Source organism: Trichechus manatus, unplaced genomic scaffold (assembly GCF_000243295.1).
Source record: "Trichechus manatus latirostris isolate Lorelei unplaced genomic scaffold, TriManLat1.0 scaffold00235, whole genome shotgun sequence".
In the NCBI taxonomy this organism is placed as follows: Eukaryota; Metazoa; Chordata; class Mammalia; order Sirenia; family Trichechidae; genus Trichechus; species Trichechus manatus.
In genome coordinates, this window is record NW_004444171.1 from 1,434,299 (window position 1) to 1,455,489 (window position 21,191).

Here is a 21,191-nt window from a genome sequence, read left to right on the forward strand (position 1 = left end):
GCTATGACAGAGTTCTCCTCCATGTCTTTCTACCACTGACCCTGCTCCTCCTTAGGCCAGGACTCAGGGCACTGATAGTGTTGTTTCACCAACTATGAGCTACACAGGCATGTGGGAGGGTCTCAGCACAGTATCCTCATTTACAATATTATTGCTAGGGAAAACATTGTCCCAAATTTCAAACAGCAAACCTTTGAAGAGACTCTTGAAAGCATCACATCTGTGAGCTTAGAACTGTCTAACGTCAGATAGTTTAGTTTATAACCTGAAAACCACATTAAGAATGAAATTAGAAAACAAAAAAATAAGGGCTAGTATGAAAATATCAGTACTTACAGGTAAGATCTGGAAATTTTTTATTTTCTGGTGATGACACAGTGTGAGTACAAATGCCTTTGGATTACTCTGGCTGTCACGGAGGAGAAAAAGCCTGGGGAATGAAAAATAACCAATTTATTATTAACAATTTTAAAAATATAGAAGGATAGATATGGTTGAGCCGACACTGACTCATGGCAATCTTGTGTGTGTCACAGTAGAACTGTGCTTCATATGGTTTTTAAGAAACTGATTTTTCAGAAGCAGATGGCCAGGCCTTTCTTCTGAGGTGCCTCTGGGTAGAACTGAACCTCCAACCTTGCAGTTAGCAGCTGAATATTTAATCATTTGCACCACCATGGGACTCCATGGATGCACACACCCTGAATTTCCTAGCTCTGTCTGATGAGAGGGGTCGGAAGCAGTGATGCCTTCGCAGCGGCGACACCCATGGCACCCAGACTGTGGTTTCTAAACACCATTCTCCGTTAAAAGATCAGGAGACATGGCTGATCCCAGGCCATAGGGAAAATACGAGACGAAACTGGAGCATCCTGTGCCAGGAAGTAGTTAGGAAGTGTTCAAAGAATGATGGGAACATATCTAAAGGACACACGGGGCAGCCTGCAGGGCTCCAAGGGGCCAAATCTGAGCATCAAAATATAAAGTAATAGAAGTAATGGATTATAAGTAGTGGAACAGAAGAGGCATCCATGAATAAGTGAGCAAAATACATCAACAGGGAAGAAGGAAAGGCTCTTCCTTAGAACAGAATGCCAGCTAGGTAAGTATAGAAGGAATAATAGAAACTGTATTAGAAAGTCACCATTTGGCAATTACCATAGTAAAACTGATAAAGGAAAAGATCTTCAGGGGATGCTAAAACTAGCAGGTGAGCGTTTGATAACAAACAGAGTATTTACAAAGTCTCAAAGGATCTCCCTTCAGTACTTATTAATTATAAAGGGAAAAACAGTAACTTATAGTGGAGAAACCTGGAAGATACTATTGTCATCTCATGTTCAAATTAGATACTGGAGCCCTTTTGCGATATTTCTGCCCAAAGTGCATGACTGGCAGCTGACCACAGGGTTCTGGGTACGAGGTATACAGGAGTTCATTACAGTAATCTTGCCAATTTTTCTGTAACCTTGAAATTATTTCAAAATTTTAAAAATACTTAAAAATTAGAACAGCACAAAGAAGCACAAACTCACTGCTTTTAGGTGAACAAATCTGGAACTAGCTGGTAAGACAGATGGTTACACACTAGGAAAGGAAGAGAAAAAAGTCCTAATGTCCTAATCCAAGTCGCAAAAAAAGAAATGGCCTGAGAAGAAACATACTTAAAAGGTATATGAAATCAAACTTCAGGAATCAGCTAAACTACCAGTTTTTCCAGACTCCCCTGACTGTACAACCCCTTTTTATAGCATTTCACACGGCATGTGCTCTCAGAAGACAGCTGTGGCAAACACCTGCTAGAGTGCAACTCCATGGTTTGGCTCGGCAGACTGGAGGGAACAGCGGTAAGAGTAATGGGCTCTGTTGTGGCGTGTACTCCACGGCAGAAGAGAGGCCAAGAGGACCAGAAGGTCTAGTTCCTCTTCTGGGCAGAGATGCCTGCCAAGCCAGGGTCTTCCTTCTCAAAGATTGTTTTCTTTCCTCAAAATCATTTCATTCCAAATAAACAATCATTACTAGCAGGAACCCAGAAGATTATAGGGCTCTATATTTTCCACAGAGAAAACGCTACGATTGTCCCTTTCTCAGAGTGCCAGGATGGTGTAAACGGTTTAACATACGCAACTGCTAACAGAAAGGCTGGAGGTTCGAGTCCACTTGGAGGCACCTCAGAAGAAAAGCCTGGTAATCTCCTTTGGAAAAACCAGTCACTGAAAGCCCTTTGACACAGCTACCCCCCCACCTCGCCCCCACTTTCTAATCTGTTTTTTAACTGCTTTCTGCTTCTGGAGATACTCAGCTGCAGGGTGAATGTGGCCTGTGTCTGGTTATCAGGAAGTGGACAGCTAAGCAGGGGGGAGACACTGTACCATCTGTGTCCCAGTTTTAGGACCTGATCCCCACAGGGACATAGCGAGGGCAATGACCGCCCAGGGGCAATCTCTAAATGGTGCACACTCCCCACCCCCAATGTGAAGATGACTAGACATTGATAATGGCGACATCAACAGAAATGCCTTCCCCCTTCTTGTCCGGCTGCCTTAGTCAGGCGTATTTCATGTTTGTGGCGCCTCAGAATGTCGTTCTGCGCCTCATCTGGCGCCCCCTTGGACTTGCTCCTGGAGACAAGTGCTCCTCTCTGCTTCTGCCTCAACCTCCACCCCACCCCTGCAACGGCTCTGGATCCCCAGAAGACCCTGGGGCTGTCCCCAAAGGCTTGGGATTTACAGGTAGTGCCTGAAGCTGTCGGTTATTGACATGGGGTAGCCTGCAGGAGTAAAAATAGCACGGCTTAGAAGTCAGCAAGAATCCTGGACTTGTTACCTATTAGCTTTATGATCATGAGCAAATTGCCTTCCCAGCCTCAGTTTCCTCATCTGCAAAAGGGGAATAACATCTCTCTCGCAGCATCATCTGGAAGATTACGGCTGATGTATATAAAATGTTTTGCACTATAGCACTTGATAGACGCTAGCTTGAAATAATCATAAATCACAACAAGCAAACTGTAGACAATCATAAATTTTTAAGAGAATGATTACAGGGAAAAAGCCAAGTGAATAAGCAGACCAAGGGAATGTTCTCCAGTTCAAGAAGTCACGAATGTGACCCAGCAAGGAAAGTAGCACGTTCTCCTTTATTAAGAACTAACATTAGGTACAGGAAGAACTTGTTCATTCCTCAGAGAACAAAAGTCTGAAAATTAAAATACAGCTAACATTTACCAGCTAGACACTGCTCAAAATGTTTTACACATATTAACTCATTTAGTCTGCACAACGGCCTTGTTTTATGAGGAGGAGACTGGGGCACAGAGAAGACATTTTTCCCACAGCCACACAGTCAGAAGTCATGGAGGAGCCCAACAGGGAAAACAACCGTGAGGTCCCAATGCTCCTCCGCGGCCTGGTGAGCACCATCATGGTTTCTGACAAGGCTGCTGTATTAACCCAGGGGACAGCACCCCTAACTCTGTCTTTGGGGAAAGGGAAAGCTTCAAAGAGCTTAAGTCTTGATGAAGACATTTCCTTCCGACAAGTGGAGGAGTGTGGATTGCAGACAGACAGACCGCCATGTACAAAGAGCACAGAGGTTGAGAATGGGGAACTGTCACAAGGCTGGTGGGGCAGAACTGCATCTGACTGTGACAGGGGATTGGCAGGGGTGGGGAGAGGGGAGAATAGATCCCCATATCCTGTTGGTCGTGAGTAGAAGCCTCAAAAGGGTTCTTCTAGCTGAGGAACTACTAAATTTGCCCTTTAACAAGATCCTTCTCCTTCAGGTTCTGGGATGGGCTGTGGGACTGGAAGTAGGCAATGAGTTCAGTGCTCTGTGGGGCTGCGTGGGAGTGGCTGGGTGCATGTGTGTGCATTCACACATATGCACGTGCATGCACACATGTGGAGACAACACATGTGTGTGTGTAGACAGCACACATGGAGACAAACACATGTACACACATATGCACACATACATATGCACATGTGGAGATACACACACATTCAGTCACCTGCACACAGGGGCTGCCTGGACACCAGGGCTTTCAAGGATACTTCCCAGGTTTACTCAAGGCCCTGATGTCGCTTTCTTTCTTGCCCCTCTGTCTAACTGCACACACAGCTCAGGGCTAATGCTATAGGAAACACTGCTTTGTAACATCTGTCATTTCTCCACTGCTTTCAAGGTTGTTTTCTTCTTGTTGTTTGACTCTCTAAATCGGCTTGCCTCCACTATCTCTGCAGGGAGCAGTAAAGATTAGAAACGGATTCTTTAATTTACCTTGTTTTCCATCCATTTCCTCCCTAAGCACAGGAAGTAGCCGGGCATGCAGCATTGCTGCACTGGTCCCATTAGCTCTGTGTCTGTGTTTGCTGGTGCTCTGGAGGCCTCACTTCTGAACTGACAATTGTAACCTTAGAGACAACTCAGACCAGATGACAGACAGGAACTTGTGCTTTTAAAACAGGCAGACAACACCAGAAGGGTTTGTCTGGGGGGAGGAGAGCCGAGGGCTGATGTTCACATCTTACCATTCTTCCCTTCAAACAGAAGTCTTTAAAAAATAGGCACCTTATTGACTGGGATCAACTGCAGGAAAAGTTGAAAGACATATATAGTGAAAAACAAAAGGAGGTTGGCATATAATTCACCAGAGTGCATTGTGCTAACCTACCCAATACAGGCTGCCCCAGCCCCTGCGTCTGGTAACAAGGTAAGCCTTTTTAATCCCAAGTGGAGCCATGGGGTCTTATCTCAGAATCACTTGGGAAGCTTTTCCAAAATGCACACGTCCCCATGGCCACCTCTCTGAAATTCTGACATGCCTGGTCCTCAGGGATTCAGATGTCATTGTCACTGCCCTGGCTCAGGGGAGGAACACTCAGTGGCCATGGTGCCAAGTTAAGTCCACTGTGGAAGCTTTGCTTTTCTGCAGTACGGTGTTACCTGGTGAGCTAACCAGCTCGGCTTTCTGAGAATTAATTCCACAGACTATACAGTTAACACTGACATCACTAGAATATTCTGAGACTCATGGTTAACGCAGTAAATTGGAGAAACACACACACGTACACTCAACGTCACTGAAAGAAATCTCAAACATTAGGCTCTTCCCTCCTAGGCCTGCTAGAAACTTGAGAGGAGGAACACTTTTTTTATAGTTAGGAGAGGAGTCATTTCTAATGCTTTAAAAGGGACTGCTCTAGAATAAAGGCGATGTGATGGTTAAGATTGTGTGTCACTTGGCTGGACCATGATTCTCAGTGTTTATATGTGATCACTCCCATGATGGAATCTGCTGTGAGTAGGTAATCAGTTGAAAGGAGTTTCCTTGGGGGCGTGGCCTGCATCCAAATACAGGCAGACGTTCTGGCTTTTCGCTTGCTTTAGATTCTGCGGCTGCCTCCTGTTCATCTGACCTCCGGTTCTTGGGACTTGAGCTATCAGCTCATCTGCTGATCTAGGGGTATGTTGATCTTCACAGCCTGTGAGTGGAGCCCTGCTCTCCAATCTGCCAATCTTGGTTTCGACAGCCCCTGCATCTACGTGAATCAGGAGAAGACTTGCGGTCTTGCCTGCCAATCGTGGGATTTGTTGATATTCACAGCCTGTAAGCAAGAGCCCTGCTTTCAGACCTGGTGATCTTTGGTTTGCCAGACCCTGTGGCTATGTGAATTGGGAGAAGCCTCTATCCTAATCCACAGACTTGGGACATTCTAACCTCTACAATCGAGTGAGCTGTTTCTTTGATATAAGTCTCTTTATATATGTACACACTTCACTGGTTTTGCTTCTCTAGAGAACCCAGCCTAAGACAGGTAACACCTCAAACAAGTCATTTTGGAACAATTTTACAGCTATGTGGAAAACAAAATTAGATTTCTTCCTTATACTGTACACCAGGATAAAAGAAATTCCAAATGCATTCAAGATCTATACAACCAAACAAAAAAACAATCAAAAACAAAGAAAAGAAGGAAGGAAACAGTACAAGTACTATAACATGAATGAACTGCTTTGCTATCTAAAAGTGGGAAAAATTTGCATGACTGCGACTCAAAAATCCAGAAAGTAAGGGACAGAAATGATAAATGTGACCACATAAAATTCACAAAAACAAATTTTGGCATAACCCAAACAAGCCACCATAAGCAGAGTCAAATGACATATGACAAAATAGGAAAAAGTATTTGCAACTTTAAAAAAACAGATTAGAAGAACGGGCAAAAGCTATAAAAATTTCAGAATGGCAAAAAGAAAAAGAACTACAAATAGCCCTTAAACCTATGGAAAGAAGCTGTCTCCTTCATAATGCGAGAAATGCAAATTACAACCATATTATCTGATTGGCTAAAATCCAGCCGCCTGTCTACCTACTCCCTTGAAGAGGCTGTGGGGAAGAGTCACTTATAAATGCCTGCCGAGACTCCCATGTGCTACAACCCTATGGAAGAGAATCTGGTGGTATCCTACAGTATTACATAAGCACTTAGCTTCCACCCAACAATCCCTCTTCTATGAATTCACCAACAAAACCACAAAATGATGCACATAGCTTATGTAACACAAGCCTGGAAAAATTCCAAATGTCCCTCAATATGGGGCTGGTTGGAAACGAAATGAGGAAGATCTCCATATATTGCTATGGAGCAATCGTCAGGACACAACAGAAAAGAGTAGAGTATTTATAGTATGCTAACTTTTGTGTCCTTGTCTATCAGTCTGTCGTCCTGTGGGGGCTTGCGTGTTGCTGTGATGCTGGAAGCTATGCCACTGGTATTCAAATACCAGCAGGGTCGCCCATGGTGGAAAGGTTTCAGCTGAGCTTCCAGACTAAGATAGACTAGGAAAAAGGACCTGGTGATCTACTTCTGAAAAATATTAGCCAGTGAAAACCTTATGAATAGCAGCGGAACATTGTCTGATATAGTGCTGAAAGATGAGCCCCTGAAGTTGGAAGGCACTCAAAAAACGACTGGGGAAGAGATGCCTCCTCAAAGTACAGTCGATTTTAATGACGTGGATGGAGTCAAGCTTTCGGGACCTTCATGTGCTGATGGGGCACAACTCAAAATGAGAAGAGTTACAAACATCCATTAATAACTGGAATGTGGAATGTATGAAGTATGAATCTAGGAAAATTGGAGATCATCTAAAAATGAAGTGGAATGCATAAACATCGACGTCCTAGGCATTATTGAGCTGAAATGGCCTGGTATTGGCCATTTTGAATCAGACAATCATACGGTCTACCATACCGGGAATGACAACTTGAAGAGGAATGGTGTTGCATTCATAATCAAAAAAAAACATTTCAAGATCTATCCTGAAGTACAATGCTGTCAATGATATAGGATAATATCCATATGTCTACAAGGAAGACCAGTTAATATGACTATTATTCAAATTTATGCATTAACTACTAAGGCCAAAGATGAATAAATTGAAGATTTTTACCAACTTCTGCAGTCTGAAATGATCAAACATGCAATCAGGATGCCATGCTAATTACTGGTGATTGGAATTCGAAAATTGGAAACAAAGAAGAAAAATCGGTAGTTGGAACATATGGCCTAGGTGACAGAAACGATGCCGGAGATCGCATGATAAAATCTTGCAAGACCAACAACTTCACTGCAAATATCTTTTTTCAACAACACAAATGGTTACTATACACGTGGACCTCACCAGATGGAATACACAGGAATCAAATCGACTACATCTGTGGAAAGAGCCGATGGAAAAGCTCAGTATCAACAGACAGAACAAGGCCAGGGGCCGACTACAGAACAGACCATCAATTGCTCATACACAAGTTCAAGTTGAAGCTGAAAAAAATTAGAACAACTCCACGAGAGCTAAAGTACAACCTTAAGTATATCCCACCTGAATTCAGAGACCATCTCGAGATTTGACACACTGAATACTAATGACCGAAGACCAGAAGAGTTGTGCAAGGACATCATACGTGAAGAAAGCAAGAGGTCATTAAAAAGACAGGAAAGAAAAGACCAAAGTGGATGTCAGAAGAGACTCTGAAACTAGCTCTTGAACATCGAGTAGCTAAAACAAACGGAAGAAATGATGAAGTAAAAGACCTTAACAGAAGATTTCAAAGGGTGGTTCAAGAAGACAAAGTATTATAATGACATGTGCAAAGACCTGGAGTTAGAAAATCAAAAGGGAAGAATATGCTCAGCATTTCTCAAGTTGAAAAAACTGAAGAAAAAAATTCAAGCCTCAAGTTGCAATGCTAAAGGATTCTATGGGGAAAATATTAAATGATGCAGGAAGCATCAAAATAAGATGGAAGGAATACACAGAGTCACTATACCAAAAAGAATTGGTTGATGTTCAACCATTTCAGGAGGTAGCATATGATCAGGAATCAATGGTACTGAAGAAAGAGGTCCAAGCTGCACTGAAGGCACTGGTGAAAAACAAGGCTCCAGGAATTGACAGAATACTAACTGAGATGTTTCAATAAATGGATGCAGTGCTGGAAGTACTCACTTGTCTATGCCAAGAAATTTGGAGACAGCTACTTGGCCAACTGACTGGAAGAGATTCAATTTATGCCTATTCAACAGAAAGATGATCCAAAAAGAATGTGGAAATTATTGAATAATATCAATATAACACACAGGTAAAATTTTGCTGATGATCATTCAAAAGTGGCTGCAGCAGTATATTAACAGGGAACTGCCAGAAATTCAAGCCAGATTCAGAAGAGGACATGGAACAAAGGGATTTCATTGTTGATGTCAGACAGATCTTGGCTGAAAGCAGAGAATGCCAGAAAGATGTTTACCTGTGTTTTACTGACTATGCAAAGGCATTCAACCATGTGGATCATAACAAATTATGGATAACATTATGAAAAATGGGAATTCCAAACCAGTTAATTGCACTCATGAGGAGCCTGTATATAGATCATGAGGCAGTAGCTGGAACAGAACAAGGGGACACTGTGTGGTTTAAAGTCAGAAAAGGTGTGTGTCAGGGCTGTATCCTTTCACCATACTTATTCAATCTGTATGACAAGCGAATAATCCACGACGCTGCACTATATGAAGAAGAAAAGGTCATCAGGATTGGAGGAAGACTCATTAACAACCTGTGTTATGCAGAAGACACAACCTTGCTTGGTGAAAGTGACGAGAACTTGAAGCACTTACTGATGAAGAGCAAAGACCACCGCCTTCAGTATGGATTACATCTCAATATAAAGAAAACAAAAATCCTCACTACTGGATCAATAAGCTACAGCATGACAAACAGAGAAAAGACTGAAGTTGTCAAGGATTTCATCTCATTTGGATTCACAACCAACATCCATGGAAGAAGCAGTCAAGAAATCAAAGGACGAACTGTATTGGGCAAATCTGCTGCAAGAAACCTCTTTAAAGTGTTAAAAAAGCAAAGATGTCACCTTGAAGACTAAGGTGGGCCTGACCTAAGCCATGGTGTTTTCAATTGCTTCATACGCATGTGAAAGCTGAATAAGAAAGACCAAAGAAGAACTGACACCTCTGAATTGTGGTGTTGGTGAATAATACTGAATATACCATGGACTGCCAAAAGAACAAACGAATCTGTCTTGGAAGAAGTACAACCAGAATGCTCCTTAAAGGCAAGGATGGTGACACTGTCTCATATACTTTGGACACATTATCCGGAGGGATCAGTCCCTGGAGAAGGACATCATGCTTGGTAAAGTAGAAGGTCAACAAAAAAGAGGAAGACCCTCAAGAAGATGGATTGACACAGTGGCTGCAACAATGGGCTCAAACATAGCAATGACTGTGAAGATGGCGCAGGATGGGGCAGTGTTTCGTTCTGTTGTACATAGGGTCGCTATGAGTGAGAAGCAACTCAATGGCACCTAACAACAGCAACATTAAGGAATTCTTGTTTGTTTTGTTAAATGTAATAATGACATCATGGTTTACGTAAAAATAAAAGTCCTTATTATTTAGAGATACACACTAATATATATTCACTGAAGAAAACTTAACGATGTCTGGGATTTCCTTTAACATACTCAAAAAAAAAAAGTATAGATGAACTAAGATTAGCAAAATTGGAGAGTCACAAGTCACTGAAGCTGAGTGATGGGCAAATGGCTGTTCCTTATACTACTTTTTCTTTCTTTTTTTAATTTAGTTTTTGGTGAAAGTTTACACAGCAAGTTAGGTTCCCATTTGACAATTTCTGCACAAATTGCTCAGTGACATTAGTTACATTTTTCACAATGTGTCAACATTCTCTTTAATTGTGTTCTGGTTGTTCCATTTCCAGTACTCTAGTTACTCTGCCCCCTTATCTTCTCATCTTTGCGTTGTTGACCTTTTGGTCCTATACAGATGGTTTTGAAGTACAGCAACAATCTTATGGGTAATATCCTTTATTTTGGCACTACTCTGCTATTTTGCTAAAGGGTGATCGCAGGAGATAGGCTTGGTTCTAGTTTTAAAGAGTGTCCAAGGGTAATAGTCTCAGGGAGTTCTTTGTTCTCTACCGTTCAAGTGTGTCTAACTTTTTTTTTAAAAAAAGAATTTAAGTTCTACTCCACATTTTTCTCCGATTTCATCTGGGACCATCTATCATGACCCCGGTCAGAATGGTCAGTGGTGGTAGCCAGGCACCATCTAGTTCTTCTGGTCTCAGGGTAGATGAGGTTGTGGTTCATGTAGATTTGTTTCTTCTCTGAGCTTTTGGGTACCTTCTTACTGTTCTGCTCCCGGTGAGTAGAGACTCGTACTTGTGTCTTAGATAGCACTTGCAAGCTTTTAAGATCCCGGGTGCTATTCAATTCACTAGGATACAGAGCGTGATTTTTGTGAACTATGTTACTCCAGTTAGACTGAGTTGTCCCATGAGACTATGATCCTAAGCTTTCAAACTCAGAAAATCAATCTTGGAAAGTGTTTGGTTATGTCTCAGGAGTATCCATATTTGTGTCTTCAATGAATATATGTGCCTGCACCCACATACTTGTATTCATATGCACCTATAGATAGTTCTATCTATTCTCACCTATGTTCGCACCCGTACCCACCTGTATACCAATATGCTTATACTCATCCATATATGCTCACTGGTTTTTACTTTGGTTGTGCTGTGCTCACTACATCCACATTTGGTGTCACTTTTTCCATCACAAAAAAAACAAAAAAACAAGTCTCTACTGTCTAAAGTGTACTTTCCCTTCCTCCTCTCCCCTGTAACCATCAATGAACATTGGTTTCTCTATATATATCTATTCTTGTCTTTTTATAAAAGAGGGATCACACAATATCTATCCTTATATGCTTGACTTATTTCACTTAGCATTATGCTTTCCGGGTCCATCCAGGTTATAGTATGCTTTGCAGACTCATCACTGTTCTTTATGATTGTGTCATATTCCATTGTATGTATGTACCACAATTTGCTTATCCATTTAGCTGCTGATGGGCACTTCGGTTGTTTCCATTTATTTGCTACTGTGAATAAAGCAGCAACGAACACATGTAAGCATATGTCTGTTCGTGCCACTATTTTTAGATATACTGGAGCCCTGGTGGTGCAGTGGTTGGCTAATCAAAAGGTTGGCACTTAAAATCCACCAGCTGCTCTTTGGAAACCCCATGTGGCAGTTCTACTCTGTCCTATAGGGTCACTATGAGTCAGAAATGACTCGACAGCAACAGTTACTTAGGGTATATATCTATTAGTGGGATTGCTAGATCACACGGTTGCTCCATTTCTAGTTTTTTGAGAAAGTGTCATACCATTTTTCATAGTGGTTTTACCATTTTATAGTCCCACCAACAATGCATAAGGGTTCCAATCTTCCTACATCCTTGCCAACATTTGTTGTTATCTTTTATTTTTATCATTGCTATTTTAGCTGGGGAAAGATGGTATTTCATTGTAGTTTTGATTTGTGTCTCTGAGTTAGAATCGATGATGGCAATGGGTTTGGTTTTGGTTGGAATGGCTGATGATCATGAACATCTTTTCATGTTTGCTGGTTGCTTGGATGTCTTCTTTGGTGAAGGTTCTGTTCATGTCCTTTGACCATTTTGTGGTTGGGTTGTTTGTCTTTTTGTTGTTGAGTACTGCAGTTTTCTATAGATTTTAGCAATTAGACCCTGATCGGATAAGTCATTTCTGAAGATTTTTTCCCAGTCTGTAGGTTGTCTACTGATGAGCATAAGTTTTTAATTTTTATGAGGTCCCATTTATCTATTTTGTCTTCTTCTATTTGTGCATTTGTTATGTCTGTTACCATATTTTTACAAAAGAGTAGGTCCCATAGTTTTTAACATTTAGGTCTTTGATCCATTTTGAGTTATTTTTTTGTGTATGGTGTGAGGTATGGGTCCTGTTTCACTTTTCTGTAGGTGGCTATCTAGTTTTACCAGCACCATTCATTAAAGAGACTGCTTCTGCCCCAGTGAATGGACTTTGCCTCCTTATAGAAAATTAGCTTTCCATAGATTGCTGGGTTTAATTCTGAATTCTCAATTCTATTTCAGTGGTCCATGTGTCTATCATTGAACCAATATCAGGTTGTTTTGATGACAGTGACTGTATAGTATGTTTTGATACTGGGGAGTGTGAGGTCTCTTGCTTTGTTCTTTTTCTTCAATATTGCTTTGGCTATTCCAGCTTTCTTTCCTCTCCATATGAAGGTGGTCATTAGTTTTTCCACTTCAGTAAAGAATGTTGTTGGGATTTATATAGGGATCACATTGTAGATTGCTTTTGGTAGAATTGACATTTTCACTACATTAAGTCTTCTAATCCATAAGAACAGGACGTCTTTCCATTTTTGTAGATCTCTTAGTGTCTTGTAGTAGCGTTTTATAATTTTCGTTGTATAAGTCTTTTATATCCCTTGTTAGGTTAACGCCTAGGTATTTTATTGATTTGGGGGCTATGTAGGGGTAATGTTTTCTTGATTTCTTTTTCGGTGTAGTCTTTGTTAGTGTAGAGTAACCCAACTGACTCTTGTGTGTTGATCTTGTACCCTGCAGCATTGCTAAGTTCTTCTATTAGTCCAGCAGTTTTCTTGTGGAATCTTTAGGGTCTTCTAAGCATAGGATCATGTCATCTGCAAATAGAGATAGTTTTACTTCTTTCTGTCTGATTTGGATGACCTTTTATTTCTCTTTCTTGTCTTCTTGCTCTGGCTAGGACTTCCAGTACAATGTTGAGTAAGAGTGGTGATAATGGGCATCCTTGTCTTGTTACTGTTCTCAAAGGGAAGCCTCTCAGCCTTTCTCCACTGAGTATAATTTTGGCTGTTGGTTTTGCATATATGCCCTTAATTATGCTGATTAAAAACTCAGCAAAATAGGAATAGAAGGAAACTTTATCAGGAAAGGGTGTTGAATTTTACAAAATGGGCTCTTCTGCATCAATTGACATGATCATATAGTTCTTATCCTTTATTTATTTGCTGGATTCCATTGACTGATTTTCTAATGCTGAACCACCCTTGTAATTCTGGTATGAATCCCACTTGATTATGGTGTATGATTTTTCTGATATGATGCTGAAGTCTGCTGGCTAGAATTTGTTGAAATTTTTTGCATCTATGTTCATATGGGATATTGGTCTGTAACTTTCTTTTAAGTGCTATCTTTGCCTGGTTTAGGTATCAGGGTTATGCTGGCTTCACAGAAAGTTTGGTAGTGACCCTTCCTCTTCTATGATTTGAAGAACTTGACTAGGATTGGTATCAACTCTTCTCTGAATGTTTGGTAGAATTCTCCAGTGTAGCCATCTTGTCCTGTGCTTTTTGTTGTTGTTGTTGTTGGCAGTTTTTTGATGACATCTTCAATTTCTTCCTTTGCAATGGGTCTGTTTAAATTTTCTACCTCTGTGTTAGTCTGGGTAGGTAGTGTGTTTCTAGAAATTTGTCCATTTCATCTAGGTTTTCAAACCTGTTTGAGCACTATTTTTCATATTAATCCGTTATGATCTTTACCTCTGTTGGATTGGTTGTAATGTCACCAATTTTCATTTCTTAATTTGATTATTTCCCTCTTCTGATTTTTTCTTTTGTTAATCTAGCCAGTGGTTTGTCTATTTTACTGATCCTTTTAATGAACCAACTTCTGGTTATGCTGATTCTTGCTATTGTTTTTCTATTTTCTATTTCACTTATTTCTGCTCTGACTGTTTATTATTTCCTTTTTTTCTGTTAGCTTTTGCCTTCTTTTCTATTTGTTTAAGTTGTTGGTTACAATTAATGATTTTGGATCTTCTTTTCTAATGTGTGCAGTTACTGCTATGAGTTTCCCTCTGAGTACTATTTTTGCTGTGTCCCAATGGTTTTGATATGTTCGGTTTTAATTTTCATTTGATTCTAGGATTTTTTAATTTAACTTTTGATTTCTTCTATAACCAAATAGATTTTTAGTAGTGTATTATTTAGTTTCCATGTTATTTATTTTTTCCCTTACTTTTCCTGTTGTTGATTTCTAGCTTCATACCCTTATGGTCAGAGAAGATGCTTTGTATGATTTCAGTTTTTCAAATTTGTTGAGACTTGTTTTGTGTACTAGCATATGGTCTATTCTGGAAAATGATCCATGTGTGCTGGACAAGAATGTGTATTGTTCTGATGCTGGGGAGTGTTTTATATATGTCCATTAGGTCCAACTGGCTTATGGTTTCATTTAAGTTCTCAAGGTCCTTAGTGATCTTCTTTTCAGATGTTCTGTCTATAAATGAAAGTGGTGTGTTGAAGTCTCCTATTGTGGATTGTCTATTTCTCCTTTCATATTAGTCAGCATTGTTTCATGTATTGTGGTGCAGTGCTGTTAGGTGCATATACGTGTGTGTGTGTGTGTTATATATATATATAAATGTTATGTCTTCTTGCTGGATTGAGCGTTTTATTATTATATCCTTCTTTATCTCCTGGAATAGACTTTGATTTAAAGTCTATTTTATCTGATGTAAGTATAGCCACTCTTTTTTGTTTACTGGTTGCATGGACTATTTTTCTCCATCCTTTTATTTTCAGTCTGTTTCTGTCCTTATGTCTAAGGTGTGTTTCTGGAGACAGCAAAAGGATGGATCTTTTTTTAAAAATTCATTCTACTACTTTGTGCCTTTTGCACGGGGTGTTTAGACCATTCACATTTAAAGTTATTACTGAAAACAAAGTGTCTACCTCACGCATTTTGCTATTTGTTTTTTGAGTGTTTCATATCTTCTTTTTTTATTCTGATTTTTCTGTTTTTGTTTGTATTCGGCTGCTTTCTTGTAATGATCCTTTTTGCTTTCTTCCTTCTTTTCTTCTGAATGTTTTCTCTTGATTTCTTAGTTGCTATCACATATATTAATTACACATCTTACAACTGCAACAATGTTCAACATATGAACAGCAAACACACAACCTTAACATAAATCTACTTCTGATATGCTCCTCCCTCCCCCATTTCTGTTAGTAAGCCTCCATTAACATGAATATACAACTTACATTCACTAAGTTTATTTTGCCCTTATTTCTTACAAACTTGATGTTGTATTGTTTGTAGGATTTAATTATTGAGTATTTAATTATTGAATATATCTTATACTTGGTTCTTATGATTGCCTGCATTGCTGAGTTTTTTTTGGACATCTCTATTTCTTATTTTTCCCCTTATATAGATACTATTATTTATTTAATGCTCTTGCCTTTCCATTTTTTAGAGTACTTTCTTGAGTAATACTTGCAAAGTTGGTCTAGTAGTAGCAAATTCCCAGAGCTTCTGTTTGCTTGGGGATGTCTTGATTGCCCCCTCATTTATGAATGATAATTTTGCTGGGCAAAGAATTCTTGGTCGGCAACTGTTTTTGTTCAGTATTTTATATATGCAGCTCCACTGTCTTCTGGCTTCTAGAGTTTCTGGGGAGAAATCCATATTGATTCTTATGAAAGTACCCTGGTATGTTATATTGTGTTTTTCTCTTGCTGCTTTTAGAATTCTTTGTTTTTGGTATTCAAGAATTTTATTAGGATATGGTGTGGAGTTGATCTTGTTTTGTCTCTTCTGATTGGGGTTCATGTAGCTTCCTGTATTTGAAGGCTTGTTTCTCTGTTCAGGTCTGGGAACTTCTCTCTGATTACCTCTTGGAAAATTGTTTCTGTGCCTTTATTATTGTCATGGTGCTCTGGGATTCCAATAATTTGAATGTTAGATTTCTCAGTTAAATTCCATATTTCTGTTTGAGTTTGATTACTTTTCTTTGTTCTCTTCTCGTTTCTCAAGACTTGATAAGTTCAGTTATTTTGTCTTCTAGTTCACTTACTCCATCCTCTGTTACGACTCTACTGTTGAATGTTTTTCTTGCTTTTTCTAATTCAGTTGCTTTATTCTTCAGTTCCACTAGCTTTTTTTTTTTTGATGTTTTCAATTTCCTTGTTGAGTTTTTCATTTTGTTCCTCCGTTTGTTTCCTGATCTCTGCTAGTCTGTTTTCTTTGTGCTTTTTGCTTTCTTTAAACATATGTAGCACCATAGTCTAAATGTTATCAAATCTTTGCATTAGTCTGGCCTCTAGAGGAAAAATTTTCTCATCATGTTTTGCTTTAGATTGGTCCTTCTCTTGTGATTTTGTGTGTTTCACAATTTTTTGTTGAATTTGGGCCATTTTGTTGTTATTATTACTTACTTTAAATTTTGTATTCTGGTTTTTGTGGGAAAGCTTTCTGATTAGGTACCCTGGTGGTGCAGCGGCCAAATGCCTGGCTGTCAACCAAAAGGCCAGGGCCGCAACGACCAGCTGCTTTGTGGGAGAAAGATATGGCAGCCTGCCTCTGGAAAGACTCATAGCCCTGGGAACTCCATGGGACATCTCCACTCCGCCTCACAGGATTGCTGCCCCACAGGATCACTATGAGTCAGAATCAATCCAGCAGTAGTGAGGTTGGTATCTTCACCTGAGAACTACCAGAGGGCACTCTTATCCTTAGGTTTTTTTCAGTGCTGATTCAGGAGTTCTGGATGCTTGATCTCTGGAATTTAATACACATGCGCGGGAGTAGGGGTTAGCTGGTTGCGGATGCTAGCATAGGTGATGGGGCTCAACTTTCCTGTGGCAAAGGTGAGGGGTTCCCTATGTCTTTCACTCATGGGTGCCCCTGCACAGGCTCTTCCATGATGTCCCATTATGAGTAAGGAGCCAGCCGTTTCCTTCTATTCACCCATGAATCTGAAGTATGCCCCCACCCTGCTGACCTTGCAATTCCTCCTGGTCCTAGTGCCCATTCATCTCAAGCCTCAGCGAGACTCAACAGCATTCTCATGGCCAATTTGTACAGCCTTAAAAAATCAGGCTGCAGCTTCCTCAGATTAGCTCTCTTTCTGTGTTCCCTGTTTGGGGTACTGCCCAGCCCCGTCTCAAAATGGCTGCAATGAGTGAATGCTTCTGATGTTAGTAATAGGTTCTCCCAGCTTCTGTGCCATCCCTGCTCCTCCTGTTCCCTGCCTCTGGACTCACCCTGACTCTCAAACACCTCAGCTTCTATCTGGAGTTCTGAAATCTCAGTCTGTGCTTGTTTTTATTAACTGTTCAGTGGGTTAGCTGCTGGGGGAGTAAATGGGAGCATCTACTCACTTTACCATCTTGCTCCGCCCTCCCCTTATACTACTCCTTCATGTAAATTTAAAAATTTCCGTAATAAATTTTTAAAATGAAGGGCAAAAGAATTGTTCTTTGATCTCAGTAGCTTTTTAAGAACCTGTGTGGGACAGCTCGGACACAGAACAGAGGGGGCATCTCACTCTGTCAGTAAGGAAAACCAGAGCACATCTCTTTGTGGGCACATGGAAACCAGTCTCAGGCTGAGCTTTGCAATGATGGACTGCTGCAGTAACGGCCCCCATCAATCACACTCTCCTGTAACCAAACCCTGGGTGCTCTGTTTACACTGTAGAATCTGCTTTGGCCAGTAGGATATTACCAAACACAATCCAAGAGAGACTTGAAATGTGCTTGTGCACTGGGGTTTGACCTCTCCTGCTGCTCCAGGAACCCTGCAACTGCCACAATGTTTATAAGCCCAGACTAGCCTGCTAGACCCATGCGGCCCAGTCACCACATAACCACAGCCAACACTAACCACCAGACATGTGAGTGGAGCCATCCTGGATCAACTAGTTCCAGCCAAGTTGGTCCAGATGAGAAGAGCCACCCAAGCAACTCTGAAAGTTGAGAGAAATACTGTATCTTCACTGTTTTAAGCTACTACAGTTGGGGTGGTTTGTTCTCAGCAAAAGCTAAGTAAAATAATGTATAAATCAAAAGGTGTAGGTTAAAAAAAAATAACAATTTACTTTTTTAAATGAAAGTGACTAGCTTGGTCTGTTTGAATTTCATCAGAGAGAGAGAAGATGATTATAGATAAAATATGGAAAGAAACAGATTGGAATTGGAAATGGATTGGGATCTCCCTCTGCCACTTAACCCTCCATGCCTCCATTTTCTCCCCTTTGAAATGAAGATAAAATTACTGCTTACTACACCAGGGTACTCTGAAGAGTTAAACAATTTATGTCCAGCACAATGAAACCTCAAAAAATGATAGCTTTTAATGGTGGTTGTCTCCTTACCCATCCACAAGTCCTTGCTGTTTAATAATCCTGTGTGACTCCTCCCTAGAGATCCTGCCGTGAAACCAGTGTTGTGTCCTATGAATCACTGTTGGAGGGAAGACAAGAGGAGGTTAGGGTCTTGGAATCCTTGCAGAACTGTCTTCTTCAAAGGACAACAAACTTTTGATAAACTTGGAGCCCCGTGACTCCCACTGTGGACACCTTCTGTGGTGCACACACTTCAAATGCTGCTTGGGGAGGTGTGGGAGCTATTTTATTATCTTAATGTACAAAGAGATCATGCCAATGTGTCATGTTTACCTGTACTTAGGGTAGAAGGGTGGAGGGGACTTTGGCTACCTAGGATATTCATCCGTGTGCTTCGCTTCTGCAAAAGAAATCCCCGTATTAGCACTAAAGACAACAGACTGACACAACCAACAAGTCACTGATACAGTCAACCTCAGGGCACATGGCAGGTGCTGGACCAGAGAACACCTCAGGTCAGGAACACTGGCCCTGACACATAGGATGAAAGCCACCTGGAGCCCCTAGCTAACCACTGAGAACAAAAAGCTGTTAAAAAAAAAAAACAAAAAACCTGGAAACATCTAGCTAATACTGTAAGTCTTTAACTAAAAACACTTGTTTTTGACACAGAAGACATACGAAGAAAATGTCATGAAACTGATAACTCTTAGAAGAAAATCATGAGCAAATTGATAAATTTAAGTAGTTCGTTAAAACACTGGTTGATAGACTCCCTTATCTTTGGGGACTTTCTCCTTTCTCAAATACTAGGAAGCTGAAGGACAGAATGCTTTCCAAGCCAGTACCCCAGGCTCATGTTTTATACACGGTCCTGAAATCTCAGAAAAACTTGAGAATTGGGTGACATTCTTCCTATTTGGAGATGAAGATCTAAGCCTCAGAGGTGAAGGGACTGTCTAGGGCCACGTAGCTATCAGTGGTGGAGTCATGATGTGAGGTTGCTAGCCTTACGCAGGACCGAGCTCTGCCCACTCCCCAAACTGCCACTGATGGGCTCATCAGTAGAGCATGCTTGCTCCTCTCCTGCCCCTTCTATGGAGGCCAGGGCACAGGGTGGCAGTGGGCATGCCTGGTTGCTGGCCATGTGGGGGAGCCCAGATTGCCAATCACCTCTTGCCATTGAGAACTCAGATGCTCCCAGCCAGCCCCTGACCTGCTTGCCAACACCCACAAAGAAGACTCAAGTGGTGAGGGATGTGACCTTGAGGGAGTCTGTCCAGATGGGCACAGCCAGGGCTTACCCTCCAGGCGTGGCCTTCTTCCAGGGCTGCACTCTGGGCTTCAGCTGGATTCTCGATCACTCTTCCTGTTTGCCCAGAAAAATCCATAGCCACGAGGGAGTTCTCAGAGACACTGCGCTGGAAAGTGAAGGCCACAGTTTCTTAAAATGCAGCAAAACAAGCCACAGCAGCACATAGGGGAGTCTTGGTATGAAGCCATCATAAAGATGATGATGAAAGGGAATACTTCACCCTCACCTCTGAACTCTTAAGTTTCAGGCTGAAAATTTACTGGTTTGGGCTGACAATTCACTGACAGAAGGGCCTATAAGCTATAAATGGCTTTGATTTTTCTTTAGAAGAATAAGAAATTTTCCAATTCTTCAGCAGTACTCAAAGGCTGGCACCAGTAGGGTTAGGGCAGCTGGTTCTAGTAGGATTTGGACTGTATGGTCTTTCCCAGGCTGCCTATCCTGTACTAAAACACATCAAAGAAATGAAAATAATCAGGTATGAACCCAGTACTTACTAACAACAAAATCATTCCTTGAGGTATGTTCAGGGAAATACTAGGACTCTTTCTGTGGCATAATTTGACATCTCAAAGGAATAGATAATGCAGGATCTTTTAAGATCATATTTTGAGAGGATGAACTGTTTCCACATCTTTGGGAAGCAAAGACAGGCATGAAAACACAGGCATCCATGAAGTCTCTAAATTCTCACCAGAGAATGACTAGCATAATGGTCAACAGCACCCATGGATTCCAGGGGTTAAACGAACAGGAGTTAAAGGCAAGAAAAACAGTTTCTTAGTAGAGCTGAAAGTTGCTGTTCACATTTTTAAGCCCTTAAGTAAAGCTAGCTACCTAAACAATCTTGAGGGGGATGTGTGGAATTTGCCCCCAGAAATTACATTGCTGAAACTACAATATCTATTTCTTGGGAAATGGAATATTGTGGGACACAATGCTTCCCTGAAATGCATGTGATCTCTCTGGAGCTTCTCTTGGCAACCTAGACTGAAATGAGGCATCCACAATACCTACTGAAGCAGCTGTAAAGGAAATGTAACTTGTGCAGGTCTCAGCTGTACTTACCACTGGAGTTGAGAAGGGAGAGAGCAAGGTTTTCCTCTGCTGAGGGATCCTGTAATTCTGGTACAGAAGCATTCCATACTGAAGGGGAAAGGCCTGAGTCAGTCATCAGTGCTTTGTTAGCCCCCAAAGCTTCAGAACCCGGCAAACCCCAAGACAGTGAAAGGCCATGTCAAGTACAGCACAAACACCCTGTTACCAGTCTCTGTGCACTGAAGTACAAACATACAATATGGAA

At 41.0% G+C, this 21,191-nt stretch overlaps 1 protein-coding gene across 3 annotated transcripts in view; it reads right to left on the minus strand.

Annotated features, from left to right (window-relative positions):
* GRB10 (growth factor receptor bound protein 10) overlaps positions 1–21,191 on the minus strand; it is a 258,555-nt gene that overhangs the window by 3,780 nt on the left and 233,584 nt on the right. For 2 of the 3 annotated variants that reach the window (XM_004389154.3, XM_023743079.1), the window contains 5 exons: positions 20,957–21,034; positions 19,878–19,994; positions 18,907–18,973; positions 18,604–18,691; positions 337–430 (listed from right to left, as the gene is read on the minus strand). In XM_004389154.3, the coding sequence (XP_004389211.2) occupies positions 337–430; positions 18,604–18,691; positions 18,907–18,973; positions 19,878–19,994; positions 20,957–21,034 (444 nt within the window). Of the gene's footprint in view, positions 1–336; positions 431–18,603; positions 18,692–18,906; positions 18,974–19,877; positions 19,995–20,956; positions 21,035–21,191 lie in introns of those variants that run through there. The other variant, XM_023743080.1, reaches the window with a different exon arrangement.